General features: G+C 36.1%; 1 protein-coding gene across 1 annotated transcript in view; it reads right to left on the bottom strand.

The window, feature by feature from the left end:
• Window positions 1–21,029, bottom strand: part of nudcd1 (NudC domain containing 1) — a 37,847-nt gene that overhangs the window by 5,821 nt on the left and 10,997 nt on the right. The window contains exons 6-8 of the mRNA XM_024259196.1: window positions 15,856–16,063; window positions 12,063–12,207; window positions 10,102–10,227 (exon numbers count right to left, since the gene is read on the bottom strand). Of these exons, the coding sequence (XP_024114964.1) occupies window positions 10,102–10,227; window positions 12,063–12,207; window positions 15,856–16,063 (479 nt within the window). The remainder of the gene's footprint in view (window positions 1–10,101; window positions 10,228–12,062; window positions 12,208–15,855; window positions 16,064–21,029) is intronic.

The raw sequence follows: 21,029 nt of genomic DNA, 5'->3' as shown, positions 1-21,029 counted from the left end.
TCAGTCCTGTGGTCAGGAGACTTCACCGCGGCTGTTGCACCATATGAAATAAACAAGATAAACCTGTTAAGGAGATTGATCCCACAAAAACTATCAGTTCCAGGTCAAGAAGTTTCCCTGAAAACTTTACAAAAGGTGGAGGATTTCATTTGATTCAACTAAAGGCACTACAAAAACACTGCAAGAAAAAAAATCTAACCAAGCAAATGTTTTTTTATTAAATGTAAAAGGGGAAAAAAAAATTCCACATGGTCAATATTGCTATTCAGGCGTTTAACATTCTCTGTGGTTTAGCTTCATCTCAGAATGCCTGAAAGCCTCTGAGCCGAATGTGGCGACCATAAAAGTCCATGTATGTGGCCTCCGTCTTTAGTAACGACCTCACACTAATCGACATGTTTGACGTAAATCTCTGTGTGTGGTTTGCTGCTATTCAAGACAGACTCTGTTTGTCTGAGGAGGAGGGGGGGGGCATGTTTTTGTGACATAATCGCTCGTAGACATCTGATTGTTCACAGCGATCCGTCATTTCCTGCACATCCAAATGTCAATGTGTCTCAGAGGCTGTCAGGCTGCATCTACTAACAACAGGCAAAAGAAAATGCTTAAAAAAAAAGAAAGAAGTAGAAAGTGTTTATTAGGCATCTCCAAAGATCTCAGCCTCTCAAATCCTCTAGCTGCTCAAGTTTGAGCGAGAAACAGATGACTATGTAGCCCTTCTGTTTTAAGTGATTGGGATGCAACCAGCCATTGAAATAAAGACAAAAAGGATTAGGACAAGACAAAATAAGAGAATAATAGACAACAAAAATAGAGATTTTAGCCACTGACTCCAATCAATGCCGATTTCATCAAACTTTAAACCTGTGGGAAGTGAAATGATCGATTAGTTCTGTTTCCCTTCATTGACAACCAGTGAAATAAATCGCTCCTTTGAGCACACAATCTGAGAATCGCAATCAACCAGACAAGAAAAGGTCTCAAAGACAATAGTTTTAGATTCGTATTTTTTTTTTCTTATTTTCTATAAATATAACAATTTTAATGTTGGATTTTATTTTTAAAATCCTGAAAAGTTCTGTAGCTTTTTTTTCCAATATTGATACCAAATCAGTTGCAATTCTTAGATATGTTCATTGTAGTTGCAAGAAGCTATGGACGTACCGGGCATTAGACGTCCATTAAAAAACCAGCTAAACGGAGGTTGTTGAGCATGCATTTAATCCAGGGTGTTCACACTGTACAAGCAGGGAAGGGCTTCTTCTTCTTCTTCTTTTTCTACTGTTTACTAGCGCATGTCCGCCACCTACAGTTGGAAGAGGCTTGGTGTGAAATGTCAAAGACTTGGTGTTCCAGTTGGCCTCAAACCACAGTTATTAGTTTCTCCTTAACTTTTAGCGCAAGTTTAATGTCCGTAGAACCTGAAAACGGTTGTAGATACTTGCGTAGTTCCACGTGAACTTAAGAGTTTTGAACGTACATTTACTCACGTTTAAATAGACTTTTCATTGAAAGTAGCCACTTGATTGCACGTTGCAGAGGATGATGTGAACGTAACTTGCAAGTGGCTGTCTGTCCTCCCTGATTATTCTAATATACAAGATATATATTTAAGTTTTTTTTTTTAGGTCCCAAACAATATACTTGAAGAATCCACATAGAAGAAAACATAAAACATTAATCAAAGGTTAAGATATATGAAAACCTGTAACTGCATCCCAACGGAGGAATGGATCTATCAGCGGCAGCACAGAACAGCACAGGATCTAGAATTCTAAAGCCCTGCAGCCTGTGTCCCCCTCCATAAGGACGGGCTTTTCAAACAAACGATCCCAAAAGAGATTTGTTGAACTGTTGGATCACATTTACGATTAATCCTGGTCCCCGCTGCCACTTCTGCACCAACCCAACGAAGGGATAAAGACGAGGTTGGAGCATTCCAAAGCTTTTCAAATACATAAAGAAGTAGAAATGGTCCCTGAAATATCTTGTAAGACAGATTTTTTTTGATTAAATGAAAACATGAAAAGATTATATGTTTGTATTTATTTAAAAGTGACTTTTTATTTCAAGTTTAAATGTAAAAAAAAAAAAATGGGTGAGGAGCAAGATTTAGTTTTCAAGGTGTCTCTTGAGTGGAAAAAACACATTTTTACCTTTTAAATGTCAAACTTTTTAACTGCCTCTCTCAATGGAATCATGCAGAGAAAGTCAAAGACTGTTGGGTATCTTTACTGTGTTTTCAGGATGGCTCAATTTAAATGACTGCCAACTCTGAGGCATTTACATCAAGCAAAGTCAATAGAATCAATGACAGCTTTTTTTTCTTTTCTTAAAAACACAACAGATGTGTGGAGTACAATGAAGGGGACTGTGCGTTCTTCTCTTTAAACGGTCCTGTTACAATAAACCCCAAGGAAACAGTTGTAGTTTGATGTAAGGAACATTTTGAACAAATACACACTGTACTTTTAGTTATAGTATAGTAAAAAAAAAGGTGATCTTCCTTGGATGAAAACCAGGTTAAACAGTAGTCATCCTTACCAAAGTCCATCTGCAGAATATCAACTGTCAAGCCAACACAAAGGCTTTATTAGAGATGGATGTCGAGTGTAGTTAATAGACGCAGATGGTTTCAATATGGTTAAACTGAAGCATCTTTTAAGCTAGGTGGTATGGGTGCTCACTTTAAATGAGAGATCAAACAGCTGCAACTGATTCAAAATGATGCAGCTAGTCTTGACAAAAACAGGAAATATGACCACATTAGTCCAGTTCTCAGGTCTTTGCACTTCTTGTCACCCAGAGAATCAAGTTTAAAACAGCTCTCTTGCTTATAAGTCTCTTTATGGCCTTACAACCAAGTACGCCTCTGATTTGCTAGCTCTTGAAGTCTGTACAGAGGTTTTCTTCATGTTCTAATAGTCTAAACTGGCGAGGCAGCTTTTCAGTGTTTTTCGTCAAAGGTTTGGAAAATGTCAGACATGTCACAAGTCTGAAAATGTTTACTTCTAGGCTGAAAAATTTCTAATTTAGCAATGCGTTTTAAAGTGGGAACTATTGCTTGTGTAAGATTTTAAATGATTTTTCTGCCTTTTAATCGTGTTGATTTTTATGATTTTACTGATGTTTTATTAACTGATTTTCATTTCCTTTTGTATATTTTTGTGCAGCAGTTGGAGTTGCCTTTGGTATGAATTGTGCTTTATAAATAAACTTGCTTTTCATTTATAGTCTTAGTGGCTCATGGTTTTACAACAAAAAAATCCGATCCCTTAAGTCTTGGAGCTGGAAGTAAAAAAAAGCTACTCTAGTTCTTTGAACAATGGTGGGTTTATTTTACAAACTCAGAACTTCCTACAGAGATCGTCTTTCAATATTATCACAGATGTCTAGTCTAAAAAAAAAAATAAAAAGATGGATCAGAAATAAAAGTTAACTTCTTTAAAGGATTTGTGTACCTTTGTTGTGTTTGTGTCACCAAGGTCTTTAATAGCCTCAGAAGTCACTGCACTTAAAGGATTTCTATGGTTTGTAATTCATGATGCAACAGTCTGGCTGCTAGACACAGTTAAAAACATAAATTAGAACAAAATCACATGTTGAGGTAAAGTCAGCTGGACAAGAACTCTTCAACATCTACATTGGATATGTGCAAATTCAGACTTTTCTGGAATCTGTCAATCAACCCTCCCTTCTCTTTCCAGTACAAGTACAGCATCTGATATGTAAAGGAAAAGGACGACTTCAAATTCCATTTTGTGGGTGATGATAATTAGGTGCCAATGTTCCGTCTGCGTCGATGCGGGCTTACACAGAGCTACATTTCTGTTTACATTTTACACTGAAAAGTTTAAGCTAACAACATAATTGATGTAGTTATGCCTCTGAAATACGCTGGCAAAGAACTACTGTGAAACTGATGACCTGCATGGAGGCTCAAAAGAAAGAAAAAATATTTGTGAAAAATATATTAAGTAGTTATTCGCTGTTATGATAAAGAATAGTTTTTCCTTTAAAAAAACAGTTTTTCGGTTTAAAAGTTAAGCATTTGATTTTTTATAGGCTTTAATTTAATATAAGCACGTTGCTTAATGATCACGCATATTAATTGAATGTGTATACTTAAATGTTTTATGATATACATAAAAACGAAGCTGACAGAAAGTTTGAAAAGGCTGTAAACAGCCAGATTCCCAGACGTCAGCCTAACGCTTCATGTGCGGCCACATGCTGTCATTCTTATTTATAAATGCATGGATCTATGTGAGGAGGAGCTGCTACAGAACTGTAGCTTCTGTCCAAAAATAATCATTGTAGCACAGTGGCGTGCCACTGAGGAGTTTGGATTATTCTTGGATGAATTGATATCACAAAAGCCTGTGACATTTCTAAAGTATGGCTAAAGAATTCCTCCCAAGGCTACCGTTTCAAACCCTCGCTGAGAGAGTTTGACCGACCACCTGAAATTCTATGAAAGGTACCAGCAAGAAGCAACAAATCCATCTGAGGAATGCTAAAAAAGAATCTGGGGAAGTATAGTACCAGTTGTGAAAATGTCATAAATGAACTTGATCTTCTGAAGGTCCAAACAGTCAAAAAAGTCATACTATTATTTTAGCTAAAACAGATTTAACTTTTTTCCCTTGCTCAACTAATAAGAAAATACAGCCATAGAGTGCATTAAAAACTAGTGTGATCAAACCCATCCAGAAGAAGCTGCACAGTGTTAATATGACAGAGGTATCAAACAAATGTAGATGTGCACAAAAACCAGGAGTTTGCTGAAAAGGTTTATCGTGCAGTTCACTGATCACCTCAGTTAAATGATATGCCTTTAAATTTTGTTTACTTCCTCTAAATGCTATTTTTCTGGCAAAGTACTACATGATATACCATACAAAACATGCTATGTAGGAATTAGTTTTTTAAACAAACTAGCAGGTTTTTAATTTGTAAAATTACACATTTTCAGTTTTAAATTTCCCACTCCCCTCATCTTTTGATCCATTGTCAAAGCATTCCCAGGGGTCTTTTAATGATGATTATGCTGATTTAAAAAAAAAAAAAAGTTTCGTATTCCAGGATGTAGTTGTTTCTGCAGACTGGCAGTAGTTTAATAGAAATGTGCCTCCAAGTTGTGGCCGAAACTGTTGGCATGGAGTAAGCCCTACCCTACTTCCCATCATCAATCTGTTAAATGTTCTCCTGCAAGCGTACAGCCCTGACCTAACATTACCAGTGCAACAATAATGGATAGCAATACAGGAGCTAAAAAAAAATGCCACAAAAACATGTTAAAAACACCATCTGAGTGGATCATCCAAATATTCTACCAGAGATCCTGCCTGGTACTCCAGCTGTCGAAGGATAATTATCAGCTTGAGCGCACACACTTACTGCGTTTGCATTTTCCCACATTCAAATAAATGGAGAGATGCTGATAAAACCATCAAAAACCCCAAAAGGCCGATAAACGTACAACAGCTGAGGTAGCAGCTCTGGAGGTTTTGGAACCATCCACGCACAGTGGACGTCTGAATGACTTCCTCCATGTTTACAAATGAAAGTGGTGGGGTTCTATTTCTTAGAAATGTAGGTTCTGCAGTCAGGGAGTAACTCCAGACAGTTTCCTCTCTGCTTTGATGGTAACATGCAGACGAAGCTAATGGGTGATATAGCCTTTCATCTCGTACTTCAAGAGTGATCATAACACCGAGGAAGATTTTACAGATGCAAGCAGGAGACAGCTTCCATCTTTGAACCTGGATGCAGATCTCAGAATTAAAATAAAATAAATAAACAGCGACACAAAACACCTATATTCACTCTAATAAGAATTCATTTCCCACAATCAAAACCTAAAGTGACTTATTTTTTTAAGTCAAAGGGTAAAAATGTGGTTTTAAAAATATTTGATATGATTGAGTATCTTAAATATGTATATTTTAAATAAAATGCATTACCCTTTATAGTTTTTTTCTTATTGTCTGATATAGAATAATTAAAAAAACAGCAACTAAACGTCAACATCAAGAACTTTTGATTCACTTGATTTTTTCAGGTCTCAGGGACCCGAGGATTGGAGGCCACCCCCAAAAGAGCACATAAAAATAACTATTATTTTTCTTTTCAGCTGCGATCAGAGCCACAGAGAAGCCCATCGACAAAAGTGTCAAATTAAAAGAAGCTGCCAGAATTTTAAGCTGAAAGGTTTTCTGAAAAAAAAAAGGTCAGCAGATTTCCTGGTGGGCACTCGAGCGGCTGAAGCATTAAGGCGAGCGCGATGGGGTTGGGAACTCAAGAATAGAAAGGTAAGGCTTGCTCGATGAGATATTGGAGGGACAAACAAAGCGGCGCGCGCACACACAAAAACACACCTCTATACATTCACACGCTGAGTCACATGTGCAGCAAACAGTCCGATTCTTCTTCAAAAGGATGATGGAAAAGAGACGACATCAATCCAGCTTGTTTGAGGGCAGCTGCTTACTGTTTGCACAGTAAATGGAGGAGAAACATTAAAGGGTTTGCACATTAGGCCTTCATCGCAGCCCGACCAGAGATGCCGAGTTGTGTTCATGTAATATTAGCCTTTTATTGCGTAATGAAAGGGCTCATTTATAACTGTTTTGAGAGTTTTTGCGCAGGTGAACTACTCACCATTACCACACATGGTTTGCCGCCGAAGCAATAGAGAAAAGAGATGGCGCCATGGCCGCACACGAATGTTCCCAGATGAATAGAACTGTTGCAAAATGCTACATATCTGCTTTGGAAAAAGGGAAAAACAGCCACATTCTTCAGTGTTTATGTCTAATAGAATACAGTGACATTGTAAAGCTGGAGGTTTGATTCCGAGCCTTCCCAGATATTAAAATGGCTTTTATTTTGTTGTAAATTTAAAAAGTAAAATTTGTTTATGGTTTTCTTGGATTACCAAAACAATGTGTTTATGTTTATTATTGTTGTAACAGTGCTCCTCAATGGTTCAACTCAAATACCAAAATCACATCCCACAAATGATTAAAAAAAAAAATCACCAAATTACAAAAGTTTTCCATCAAAATAACAATTAATAGTGTGTGAAACTATTATTTTAGCTCTTGTTCTAAATGTAGAAGTGGAAAAAATGCGTAAAAAATTAGGCATTTTGTACCCTCCACAGAGAAAAAAAAATAAGAATAACTGAACATTTAAGACAGTAAAATTAAACTGTGCAACGTGTTAAAGAAAATGTTCAAAAATTGCCAAAACATTTAGACTGCTTTCCATTTGTTCCATTAGGAAAAAGCTCAAATACATGATAGTCCTTTATTATTCTGAGCTTAATAGCTAGTAAAAACTTATCTTTTTTCTTTAGATGTCAAATTGTTTTCTAAAAGAATTCTGAAAAAAAAACTGTCCTTGAAACTTGTTCAACACTGAAAAGATTGATCACCTTGAACTTGGCTGCAGTTTTGCATTCAGAATGAAGCTTCATCACATTTTTTTGAAATATATTCTTTAACCACTTGAGAGAATGTTGACTTTAAAAGATTTCATTGCTGCTTCAACATGCATAAAACATATAAACAACACTTTACCTTTGACAGTTTCAGCCACTCACTGTTTTGAAACGACTTTGAAGCTTCATTTGGTGGAGGCATTAGAGATTCTTTACATTTCTAAGCAAAGAAATACAAATAATTTATACCTGAACTTTAACAGGAACTTAAACTATCATCAAGGAACGTCTATTTGCTTCAAGCTGGTTTCAGTTGATTAGACTCTCTGTGGTCACAATAACATTCCTATCAGTTGATAAAACGTCATTAAAACGCTTTAATGAGCTGCTGACAGTGTTTTACTCTTTAAAGGTGAATGAAAACACTCCTTTACCACCTCCCTTTTCCTGGTAAGGACAACATTACTTCACTAAAATCCTCTCTGATTGAACATTAACATTTTAAAATGGATCCTCTCAATGTACAAAGTGGTTTGAAGGGATTTAATGTTCGTGTGTCATCGCGCCCCGTGTCCACTTAAAGTGAACTCTACAAATAAGGCCATAAGCTGAGAGATGGCACTTAAGATGGACTCTAAAACACAGCCTCAATCTCACAAGATGAAATAGTAAAAATAATATGTTGAAAAAATAAGTCATATTTGAGATCATCGTGACATTTGGGTAACTGGCATTTAAAAGCAAAGGTTTTAATTTCTTACGTATTTAAGACGTTTCTAAAAGCGCAAGTGAAGGTTATACTACGTTCACACAGGGATTGGAAACCCAACTGCTTTCATGAAAAGTCTATGTCAACGTGCATAGGGTTAGGGTTATGCTATGCGATCCAAGGTACGTTAACGTTGGGTCATCTGGAATCCAATTCCATGATTTTTGATTTTCACTTGTGTCCATGGCAGACATGAAATCCTGTCCACCTTTATCATAGGAAGGATAACATGTCAATGTAAGGATGAGGTCATCTGGACCCCACAAGGTAGCATAAGGTACATAAGTTTTGAGCTTCCAAGTAAGCTTTAGATACAAAATCTAAAGCCCCTTCCAACTGGTACATGTGCTAGTATATGGCAAGTTAAAAGCGTTTTTCAAATACCAATGTTTCGTTTAGCGCGGTTGTGTCCGAATTCCCCCTCTAATCACTATATAGTGCGTTAGCCATTTTCTAGTGCTGTCCGAATCTATTAATTCCAAAATTGAATGCACTTGAAATTTCCCAGAAGTCTTTGCGAAAAACTAGCGTGCATCGATGCTCACTAGATTAGCAAATATAGACCACAATGCATTGCAGTCGAACAATTTCATACAAAAAAAACGTGTTTAAATGTAATATTTGAATAAACCATGCACATTTTCACCATCAGAATAGTGGAGTCATAAATAAATGTCGTGAAATGTTCATATTTATTAGATTTTCACCTCGTGAAATCGGTGACATCATATTTGTGTGAGTCCCTGAGTTTGTGTCCGAATTACCTAGTCCCGTACTATATAGTTTTTTAATAGTTAGAGGTTAGGGGGGGAAATTCGGACACAACCATTAACCATTAACCTGGCCATAATCAACCCCTCCCATCTCGTGTACCAAACAGAGATCAAAGTCCCATAGACTCATATTGAGAAATAGTAATTCCTCTGTCATTTTACTTGTCATACCATTCTAGTTCTGATACATTCTTCTTAGCATTTTCTTCTAGTGGAAGGGGTGTGGACTTCAAAGAAGCTCACTCATGATTGGGTAAGGTAGTTCCCCTAAAATTGTGACTCAGACCGACTCAAACCAATCACTGTCGAAAATGGTGGCAGACGATCAGGAAGCCACGGTGACAGATTTGGCCTTATTTTCCAATGGCCGGAGGTAAGACATTTTCTATGGGTGACGTCAACACCTTGTTTTGTCCGGTGAAATAATATACATCTATGGCCACACGTACCCGTGTCTACAACGTTTTAGACGTAGAAGAACATCACAAGATCATCAGCATATAGGCGGGTCATTTTAATTCAAGAAAAATATATTCTAGGAATATATTTGACTATAATCAACTTCATTCTGTCTGTCTTTCATAGCTATGGCGTCTCATTAAATCAGACCAACTATGAAACTGTCAAGGGGGTCTTGCTGATTTGAAGTTATTTATGAAACCTTATGAAATAAATCTGCAGATAGCCAAGTTGAACTATACTTCACTGGTTCTTGAAATTTTGCATAGCGGTGCTGACTTTATTACCTTTGGACAACCATTGCATTGGTTCTCACAGTACATTCTTAAGATGCAGCACACCAAAATGACAGGGAATTCAATAGCTTTTCAGTCAGCACTCAAACAATAAAGCATGAATAAGGATTAAAAAGCATCTGTTCAAGTAGAAAAAAAACACATTCTTACAATGCAACAAGCAATAAAATCTCCTATTATTGGCTTGTTAACTGTAAAAGAGGTCAAACATAAATATGTTACTATAAGATCAATAGGAATCAGGTACCAAACAGTGTTGAAGGAGAGACAGAAACAAGAGGCGGGACTAAAAAAACGGGAACAACTTTAAAAGGAACAAAAACATTTTCTCCACAAACAGGGAGACGCGTTACTCACCACCTGAGTAGGTTTGAGTGATATTTCATCGAAGTGAGCGAGCGTGAAGCTGTCTTCTGGATACCCGTCACAATCCTCCAGCTCCTGAGAGTTACAAGGGGGCTTGTCCCTGTCAAGGTTTCCATTCTGGGCACAAAGGAAAGGCAGTGTGACATAAAAGAAGCCGCAGGTACGCTTATTTTGCATGTATTAACATGTGAAAGGATGGATTTTTGATGAAGGCCTTCGAGTGGGCCCTAATGAGAAAAAAGAAGAGTGAGGGTGGAAGCAGATGTGGCTCCAAATGCTCTAACTGAATTAAATGGAAAGTGAAAAAGCAACAAAATAGAAATATAGATGAGTACGTCACCAAGAACAAGAGGGTTCACATAGTTGATGAGAGGAAGATGAGGCTAGATTAAACCTAGAAGAAATAAAACTTTTGCCAATACAATCTATGGGTGAGTTCACCAAGACAAAAGACTCAAAGGGGTAAGCCGCATGACTTGGTTGTTCATTCCTCAAATATATCAAAGGTTAATTTATGCATGAGGAGAAACTGTTTATTTTACTACTAAATTACATGTTAACAATAATGTATTTCCCAAACGCCAGTTTAAAGAAGCCAATTTCTATTTATAAGTTTGACAACCCTTGCTGTCTAGAGTAAAAATATTATTATTATAGCAAAAAAATTGGGCCAAAAATTGTCGTAATTTTAGATATCAACTAGATGTGAATCCAGACATCATTCACTGCTTTACATAAGAATTTCATCCTTTGGAAGAGAATAGACACATTCAATTAAACAGACTTTAAATGAGCAACATCACTTCTCTTTGTGGAAGGACGCCATTCTTAAAATGACCTTCAAGAGTATAAAGCACAAGGCTGGATCAACTCTGATAATCATCTGGATGAAATTTTTATTGATCTGAGGCATTTATTCGCAATATTTTTGCTTCTAGCAAACAATAAACTGTTTTTTGCACTTTTTCCTGAATGTGACAAGAAACAAATGAAAAATAGTTACAGTAAACAAAGACATAAATAAAGCCTTCACTTAAAAACTGTCTGTAAAAATGACCATAAATGAAAGAAGTTATATTTACAGTTAGTAGACCATTAAATATGACAGATTATTGATGGTATATAATTGGTATCCCAAAAAATGAGCATTAAAAGAGAAATTTTATTTTAAGATGAAATTAAAGAAGCATAATGACTACTATAGCAGGTGTGAAATTTCTTTAAACATGCCTTTGTTGCTGCTTAATCTTCTGGAAAAGGCATATAAACCAAAAACAATTCAATCAACCTAAAAAATAAGAAGAAAAAGAGGAGAAGGACGAGGAGAAAAACTATCAAGCTTCCCAGGAGTGGCAGTTCATAACAAGGTCCAACCACACAAAGCTTTGTCCCTGCAGAGACGAAACAAGTCATTTGATTCTGGTTTATTTTCTAGAGAGACTGCATTAGTGTAAATCATTTGAAAAAGTTGTCTGTTGAAGTCTTTTGTCATTAAAATAAATTAATAAATAAAAAATAAAAAATTTTGTATCGGAAAATTAACATAAAAGATGACATTTTTCTTTTTTTTTTTGGACAGCTGAGACTGAAGTTTGACTATTTTATTCATATTGCAAAGAGTAAAATTGGCTAAACCCTAAACAACAGTTATATCAATTTAGGTGGTAGTGTAATGATGTGGGATTGCTCTAAATCAACATTTTTCCCACTCTAGCTTTGCTTTGTGGTTTTGTTTTGCTTTTCATATGTAGTTCATCATATGTTAGCAGTTTTTTTTTTATTTAAATTTCAATCATAAAAAAGACCAAATGATTTTGGATTTTTTTTTTTTTTACCACCTTTAAAACCCAAAAGTACATCTTTAAAGATAAATTTAAACAAAGATTTTTGCACAAGATCCAACTTTTTGGGGATTACATTTGCATTCAACTATGACATTGAGTTTTCCTCACCAGGTCCTCAGAAGTAAGATGGGTCAGCCTCTCGTGGATGAGTGCGGCCTGCTCGTCACTAATCACAAACTCTCCTCTTTTGTCCCCCATCACCAGCTCCGGCCACATGGGTCCTTCAGTGCGCTTCTGCAGGGTCACCTCCAGGCTGGGGAAACATCAGCAAAAACACAGTTACACCGCAACATGTTTACCAAATAGGCGAGGAGAAGGGGATGGGAGTCAAATACATTTGTAAAAAAAGTGATGTTCAGCTGTAGGAGGCTTTTAAAATAAAACAGTAGAAATTGAAACTTTCAAGTGTGATTTAAAACATTTAAAAAATCTTGCATCAAGCAGTGGCAATGATGATCCTTTAGGTAAACTAAAACATAAATCTACCAGACTGTGAAATCACAAAGCTTACAGCTTGTTCAATTATTCTCAAATAATTATAACAATGTGATGAATAATATTTTTACTGAGAAATTGCAACATCTCTAATTTCTATGGAACTAATTCAATTTGCTTTAACTTACAGAATGTCCTTAGAAAACTCCCACTATCACTATTGTACCTTTCTTAAGGATTTTTATTTTTTTTAAATACCAAAAATAAAATTCTTAATTTGTAGATATAAGGTGTCCAAGTCAGGAATTTCGGACAACTAAAAAGGACAGGATGTTTCAGATTAGAGAGCTGATCCAACCCGACAGTAACCTAGGTAACGGTTGCTGTTACTCCGTCTCATTCAGCTGGAAACCCGGGTTATTTCATCTTAACTGCATTTTTTTAATGGCAAATATAGGGTTGGGCTGGAAACAAAAAGCCTATGAAATGAAAATGGGTTTTCTTTAAAAGGAAAAGAGGAAAGGAAAATGTAATTGTTAAAAAGCTGATGTATTTTCTTGGGATTATAACAAATGAATAAAAATAAATGTTAAATATAATGTTCTTAGAATTCACATAAATGTTTATATGTGACTTCTGAGAATAAAACCCAACCATTCAGGATGAGATGCAGGAGTGGAGACTGCATAATGTCATTCAGACATGAAACACAAACACTGAGCACAAAGCTTTGGTCATAATGGTTTTAATGCAATAATGAATGAGAACCTATTTTTTTAGTTCTGTGCTGTCCTACATTATATTAATGAGAATTTATGGTTACAAGGAAAGTATAAATTAACATTAGTATTTTTTTATCTGAGCCTTTCAGCTGCACATTTTCCTACAAGTATTGTGCTTCCACGGTCACAATAACCTGCATCAGATTTTGTTTTGGGTAAATGAGTTTGATCTGCACAGTGGGATGCTTCCTGTGACACAATTAATCAGAAATTCTCGACTTACACCAGGGAATTAGTTCCTCATATATCTGCAGATGTTGGATAAATGCAAAGTAATAGAACCTAAAGTAGCACAGTAGAAGCAAAAAACAAAAACAAAATCCACCTTAAATAATGTTACAAAGACATGAAAACAAAGGAAAGTAAGTCAAACTTGAGATCCTAAGTTTATGTTTTCTTTGTTCCCAGAGGCTTTGTAGTAAAAACTGTGCACAGTAGTTGATTGTTCTCCACAGCAGAACTGAAGAGGGCTAAAAAAGAAAGACTCTAGGATGCAAATGAAGCCAATGAAAGTGGATTCATGGAGGAAAAAAAGCTTTCTCTAGACAGGTCCTTTGTCGTACTGCTAAAGCCTCTTGCATGCTGTTTTTGCTTTGCTTAATTAGAAAGAAGGAGAAAGCACCAAATTAAAGTCTTCAATGTGAAGGTTTTCAAACTCCTAAAATATAAGAAAACAGACAAATTGTAACAGAAAATCACACACCTATGAAAGGTTTTTAAAAAAATGTTATTGAATGAAACTTCTCCTAAAATTTGCAATATTTAGAATCATGTATCACTTTTTAAAAGCACTTTTTATATTTCTTTCAGAATAAAGTTGTTTATTTAAAATGTTTCTATCAATTTTATTGATGAAAGTTTAACATTTTTGAAATTATGTTTATAGTATTAGGAAAATGGTTTTGGAAAGCACAGTACAGTTAGGAAAGGCTCCAGCATCCCTGTGATTTTAGAATGATAGAGCAGATTTAGAAGGTGGAGAGGAAAGTAAATTTATAAAATACATTATATTAATTGAATCAGGTTGTATGTTAATTAAACTTTCCTGATCTATTCACCCTTGTCAATCCCAAAGAAAACTTCAATATCTTCATCTCTGGTACATCCAGTTCTGCCTCATGTCTCTTTCACAGAGTCTCTAACAGCATGGCTGCTCTCACCATAGTCTTCTACACATTTTACACTTTTGTTGAACATCACATCTGACACTTTCCTCCACCTGTTCTGACATGCCACTTTGTCTTCTATCCATAATCTTTTCCGCTCTGGACCGTTAACTCCAAAAAGTCTCTCACCTTCACCTCTTCAAATCCCTCTTATTAACTCTTCGATCCAAAGGAATTGCAAATCATGCAACAAACTGAACACACATTCATCAACCACTTTAATCTTAAAGAATGTAGAAAACACCACATACGGGTATGATATACAGTTTAAAATGTTAAGCTTCATAGGAAGAGCCACTGATGGATTAAATCTGTTATAGAGAAGCAGGCAAACAGAATAATAGAACAGGCACTGATGTCATTTTTCTCTTTTTCCCTTTTGGCCTTTTAAAAACAGACTTACAAAGACCTCCTTTTCATACAAAAAGTATTCAAGCTCATCAAGGATAATAACAAATCAGCAGAATACGTCATGCTTTTCCTAGAATGGACTGAAGGGTTACCGATGGCAGAACAGGAAGCAGAGAAGAGAAACTTCTGAAGGGACTTGGAGTGGAGACTGTGACTCAGCTCTTCCTGATTACTAAATCAGCAGATCAACTGCTTGAAAGAGGCTAAATAAAAAAATAATAACAAAATGGCAGGAGGGGGGATCTAAGCCTTGATTAACAAATGACAAAAGACCTATGAAGCCCATGATTTACCACCAGCAGAGTAATCAAGATGCCCTGGGAACGGCCTAAACGCAAGAGAAAAGGCTGAAATTATTGGTGCCTGTGGACGTCTGAGCAGCCATAGAGGAGTGTGTCAGAAAAAGCCATGAATATGTAATAAATATAGAAAGTATGAAGTTCTGTTGGTGCAGTCGAGACGTGGGCCACAGAAAAAATGTTACTAAGTAGCTCTTTTTTAAAAGTTATACTATTTAAGTACCACTCCAACTATTTATCTTTTATAGTAAAATCCTTCGAGGTGGTCTTTTAATTATGATTATGCAGTTTTTAGCAAAATCAAAAAGCCTGTGGGATGTGGGCGGGACTGTTGGCACAGAAGTAACCCTACATTGATATCCCAGTATTCCTTTATTTACCCTCGTTAGCTTACAGCTTCTCACGACCCCAAATTAACATCAACGTAGCAAAAATATTGGAGCTATCCAGCCGTACAGATCCCAGGTCACACAAGGAAAATAAAGACATTAATGAAGTGGAGGATTTAGAATTGGAGAGAAGAAGGGGGATTTTAGCCCACCCATGACAGTTGCTGCTTCACAAACCTAAACTGTGGGTTTTTGCTCCTGATTAATCACGATTTGAATAAATAAATACTCAGAAACACAGTTTTAATCCCAAATTGTCTTATATATGTCCTCCATAATGAGAAATATGCTACAAGAACACGATAAAAACATACATTTAATTGAAGTGGGTCTTTAAGTGACCACAACTTTTTTCTTATTGAGCCCACAGATTGTATTGGTATAAGGCAAATTCATTCATAAGATTCCATAGAGCAAACCTTTTGTCGTTTTTGATGATCCAGGCGCTGGCCTCAGGATCCACAGGAGCAAACAGCTGGCCTTCCAGTAGGGGGGGGAAGCCCTGGACTCCGATGCTCAGATCATCAGAACTCAGTCTGAACTGGACCTCCTCTCTGGTGAGGCCTTTGGGCATGCGCAGGCACACTGTGATGTCCTCTGCTGTCTGCTGCCAAAAGTAGATCGGCTCTAAATTAAAAGGAAAGAAACACACAATAGTGATGTAAAAGACTGAAGTCAGCGGCTGATGTCTGAGGTGAGAATGAATGAAACGTGAGGATTTTGAGTTGATCTATAATTGTAATTGTAAATAAAAAATCAATAAATTTAGTAGGTAATACAAATCCTGTCTGACAGGCAATCAATAATGTATTAAATAATCAACCAAAACCTAATACGTTATCTCAAAATACTAAATTAAATTGTCAAACTATTTTAGAATCAGTTCAGTAGTTCAATTTTCTCAAAACTCTTCCTTTTGCTTGTGTGAACAGCACAGAACCTGGGTCCTTATCTAGGACTTATTTTCTGCAGGAGTTCATCAGAAATTCATCTCTGAGTTCAAGGTTGGTGCAGAGCAACACCGCCCCCTTTCCCCTCCTGGTTTTGGAACAGGGAGCTTGTGGCCTGCCCAGTGTACATCACATACAAATCTTTTTCAAATTTCATTTTTTCATCTGCTTCTGATTCAAAACGGTTTGCATAAAATTATACTTAGAAATGCAATTTTTAACTTGATTTTTTCTTTATGTATGTCTTACATTATCAGAAAAATACCACTACAACATGTTAAAAACAAAAAAAAAAAGAATTTCATTGGAGTGGTTCTTTAAAATGTAAAGATTGTTGAGCAAGTAGTGAAACTGACAGACATAAACATTATTAGTTGTAGAACTGACATAAATTGACTTGATGGCTGTTTTATCCACAATACTCTAGTCTGATCATTTTTTATTGTAGACTAATGTGTAAAAATTGAAAGAACTTTTAAAAAAGTATTCATTTAAAATGTAGAAATTTGATGTAATGAAACGTATACTTTATGCCACTGTGACAAATTCCATTTGCTGAAAAACTTTGACGTAATTTTGACATCAGAGTTGTGGTGTTTATCTTGAATTTAAGAGATGCAAACAACTTTCTCAGTCTGATTCATAAAATAAATACACTTAAAAAAGTATATATAAGGACTTTGGAAGGAGCGTTTGTAGAAAAATCTCCTTTTTCCTACCCAACAGGCACTGTCCTTTCTAAAACAAATAGTTTTTCAACTATACACTTGGAAACAATAATATGAAGTCTGTCCAATGAGTAAGAGATCAAACAAGAAATGGAGATCAGAAAATGCAGGAAAGACATCAAAGGAGGAGCTGCAAGAAAGAGAGAGATCAAACAAAGTACATCCTCCACAGCCAGAGGAGATAGCAGATCGGAAATTTAGAAAAGAAAACGATATTACGCTTCATCTGTTCAGTCAAACTTCCTTTAAAAAGACGAGACGGTTCTGCAGCGTACTGACCTCACGGAAAGCGAGAAGGAATCAACACAGGAGAACAATGAAGGGATGATTTTCACCGGGTTCACATGAGCCAACACCATCATCCCTAAATGTTGCCAACAACTGAGAATGTTCCAGAAAACGGTAGCAAACCAACACACTGTTCTGTATTTGACAGGGATGTGAGAAGCTGAGGCTCACTCATCACCCACCTTTTGTTGTCAACTGATTCAACAAGGATATTAATGAGGAGAGAAGCTGCCAAGCTCTTTTTTTTTCACACAGACAAACAACCATAAGAGATTCGGTTCTGTGTGGCTCTTTTTGCATTTATTAAGAGAAATTTTGCATCTCCTCAAATACCTTAAAATCACGGAAGAGTGTTGCTCCTGCTCTACTATGTCCTCCATTACTTGGATAACCTGACGTCTTAGGACAGGAAGTGAAAAAATAACTCAAAAATTAAAATATCTGACACTCTGCTAACCAGTTTGAAGGCTAATTATGCTCATAAGTATTTTTTTTTCTTCAAAAATTTCAAGAAAAATTTACATTTTTGGCTAATACCTGAATTTTTCCCAACAATTCTGACAATTTGTCTTTATCTCTTTCTCTATTTAACAAGATTAACTAACAAAATAAAAGCTTTTTATGGTGTGTGAAGACAAACAAGATAATATGATAGGCTTTTTATTTATTTCCGCAGTGATACCATCCTCCATCAGCATAGAATGAACCCATCTTTCCATTTCTCCATCACTTGTACATCTATCCTCTTATTAGAAGCTACTATGAAGATATCTTCTTTCTTGGCATTGAAAACACTTCATTTCTGGGAGGAGAAAAAAAAAAAAAAAGCAGAGTGCACTTGAAAGGATTAGCTGAAAAGCACTATTTTGATCCGATCCATCAATACACAGCATGCACCAGTAGGTTCTCTTGTCCTTGTTGGAAGCTGAAGATTTTTGGGTCTATTAGGAAGCTGGAAAAATGGACTTTAAAGAATAAGTAACATCCGCTTGGTTCATAAAGGAAAAAAGCTCAGATATCATGAAATGCTACCACTTACCAAAATTCAAATGTATCTCATCCCCAAATGGTAACAAACATCTTAGGAAATGGATCTTTGAAAAACAACAGCACCAGCCCAGATAAGTTAAGAGTGAGGCTTTAAACTGAGCAAAACATAAACAAATATGTTTATTCAGTCGATAAAACTTATACATTAAACTAAATTTATTAAAAACAATTTTAAATGAATTCTGGCTCATGAATTAAATGTTTAATAACAGAATATATGGAATAAAAATGGGTATCAGGATACTAAAATGCATGGTCCTCAACCATAAAAACTACAAATCAATGATTCTAGTGATCAGAAAATCACTTTTCAAATGCAGACCAACCGCTTGTTAGATTGTTTCATGCAACAAAGTTGTCTCCATTTCTACAGTTGAGGTACACCTCTGAAGACTTCACTCTCAAACCAAACCCTGACTTTTTACAAGGTTGTCAGGTCTCTTAACATCTTAACATCTTTAGAAGGTGAACTACTGTGTTTTTTTTTCAAAATTGTGTCATAAATCTTTCCTTAGTTTTCCCGTCATTCCCACATCTCATCTCGTCAGGTGATTATGGGTTTTACAGTTCAACTCTTGCAGCATGGCTGAGAGGAAGTTCTTCAGACTTCGTGACCACAACTGAAGCACTAACTGAGCACTTGGCTTTTCTTTCACTGTTTGCTCTCTAAAACTTTAACAATTCGTGTTTTGTTCCGCTGGTTTAGGCACACTAGCCTTGGCCTACATAAGAGAACAGCGCCATCATCTGGACTAACAGCACGACAACTTGACGCAGAGGAAGGGAGGGCAGAATAAGCGATGCTAAAATATGATTTGGTAGTTGAGTATTGCTCCATTTTTTTCTAAATGGGATCGTAACAAGGGAGCAGTTAAAAAAGTCAGTTTCAGTGGCTCTGACAAAAAGACTAAATGGAGACTCTATTTGCACCAAAGACTGGTTGTTGGTCTCCGATATGCTTCAACTTCAACTCAGACTATTTTGATATAAGTCAAAAAACAAAGCAAAGTTAATTGTCACACATCTAAGTGTAAGAAAAGTATTCTCAATTTGACATACTCCTCTTAGGGAGTGGTGAGCTTTTCCCACAGCTCTTCTCGGGAACCATTAGATAGAGGTGAGAATCTTGAAGTTAATTTGTGGCTCGATTTATTACGATTCAGAAGGCAAAAATTCGACTATGAAACAATAATCAATGCAGCTGTCAGTCAGAATCTGAGTTTGGAGGACATGTGATTTCAGCTGGCACGTTAATGCTATCCTGACTTTCACGACTGCTGACATGACTTCAGCTGGAAAGGGTAGGTCAGGGGAATTTAGAGTAATATGACCAATTAGTGTACGCAGGACCAGTTTATATGCAGAAGAGGATGAATGAGCGCAAGGCTTTTTAAAAAAAGGCATCTTAGAAAAATGTACTAAAAGTGGTTATTTTAATGGTGTAGTAATTGTGTGTAATAGTTAACTTTAATTCAAACAATATCTACAATCACGTTTTTACATCATCATAATGGGTCCAGGTATTTTGTATCTCTATCTAAAGCAGGCTTTGTGTAATCATTTTTCCAAAATCCTAAATTTAAAAAAAAGAACTTTTGTCTGCATGTAATTTTCCGCTGATTGTTTGTTCCTAAGAGTGTCTGAACAAATATATAACTTAGCTAGAACTCTAAGCATGATAAACATAATTTTAGGATTTTTTTCCATAATAAAACACTTTTCTCAGTCTCGTTTTTAACTTTACTGTTACGAAAAGTAGGACAGTTACATGGATTGGACTTTTATGTTGTTTCAAAACTATTAGTCTGCTTGACTGTGGGTATATGAACAACAGTACATGACCTGAAAATATTCCCGTCCACAAAGACACCATTACCAGCACTGACAAAGGCCTGTTTATCTACAACCCATCCAGCGGTTTCCATGGCAACTACCACAGCAGTTTTCTTTACAGCTTTCAAAAGTGATGAACAGAATCTTTTAAAACTGTTTTACAATAAACTAAATGATCATTGCGAGTTTTTAATGGAAAATACCCAAATGCATAAATGTCCGTGTGTCACATCAGAGACACAGAAGCAGGTCTAAGCTTATGTCATTTCTCAAAAAACACTTTTTCTCCTCACGTTGTGATGGTGAAAAGATTGTACAACACACTCAATCCAAGGAGAAAAACATCCTCATTTAATACAGTCCAGTTCTCAAGGATTTCTAAAACTCTCAGGCACATTTTAAGTTTACTCTTCAGATGACCTTTCTCAAAAGGTTTTTTCTTTCCTGTTTGCTTGTCGAGCCGATTGAATTGATCTGCGTGTGACTCAAGAAAACAACCAATATCTAAAAGAAAATTTAAGAAGACCTTTAGAAATCCTGGAGGACAGTAGTTGAAGACCACCTTAACATTTCACAAAAAACATCCAGCTCCCGGAAAGGAAAATATTGGAAATAAAAACTGTTTCTGCAGGTTAATGACATACCATCACATAAAGTCACATCCATCTCAGAGGTAATTCCAGAGAGCTGCAAGCTACAAAAAGGGACTGAGAGTAACTAAAAAAAGTAACTTTTCACTTTATT

Source organism: Oryzias melastigma, linkage group LG11 (genome assembly GCF_002922805.2).
Source record: "Oryzias melastigma strain HK-1 linkage group LG11, ASM292280v2, whole genome shotgun sequence".
NCBI lineage: Eukaryota > Metazoa > Chordata > Actinopteri > Beloniformes > Adrianichthyidae > Oryzias > Oryzias melastigma.
This window is presented reverse-complemented; position numbering and strand designations above follow the sequence as displayed.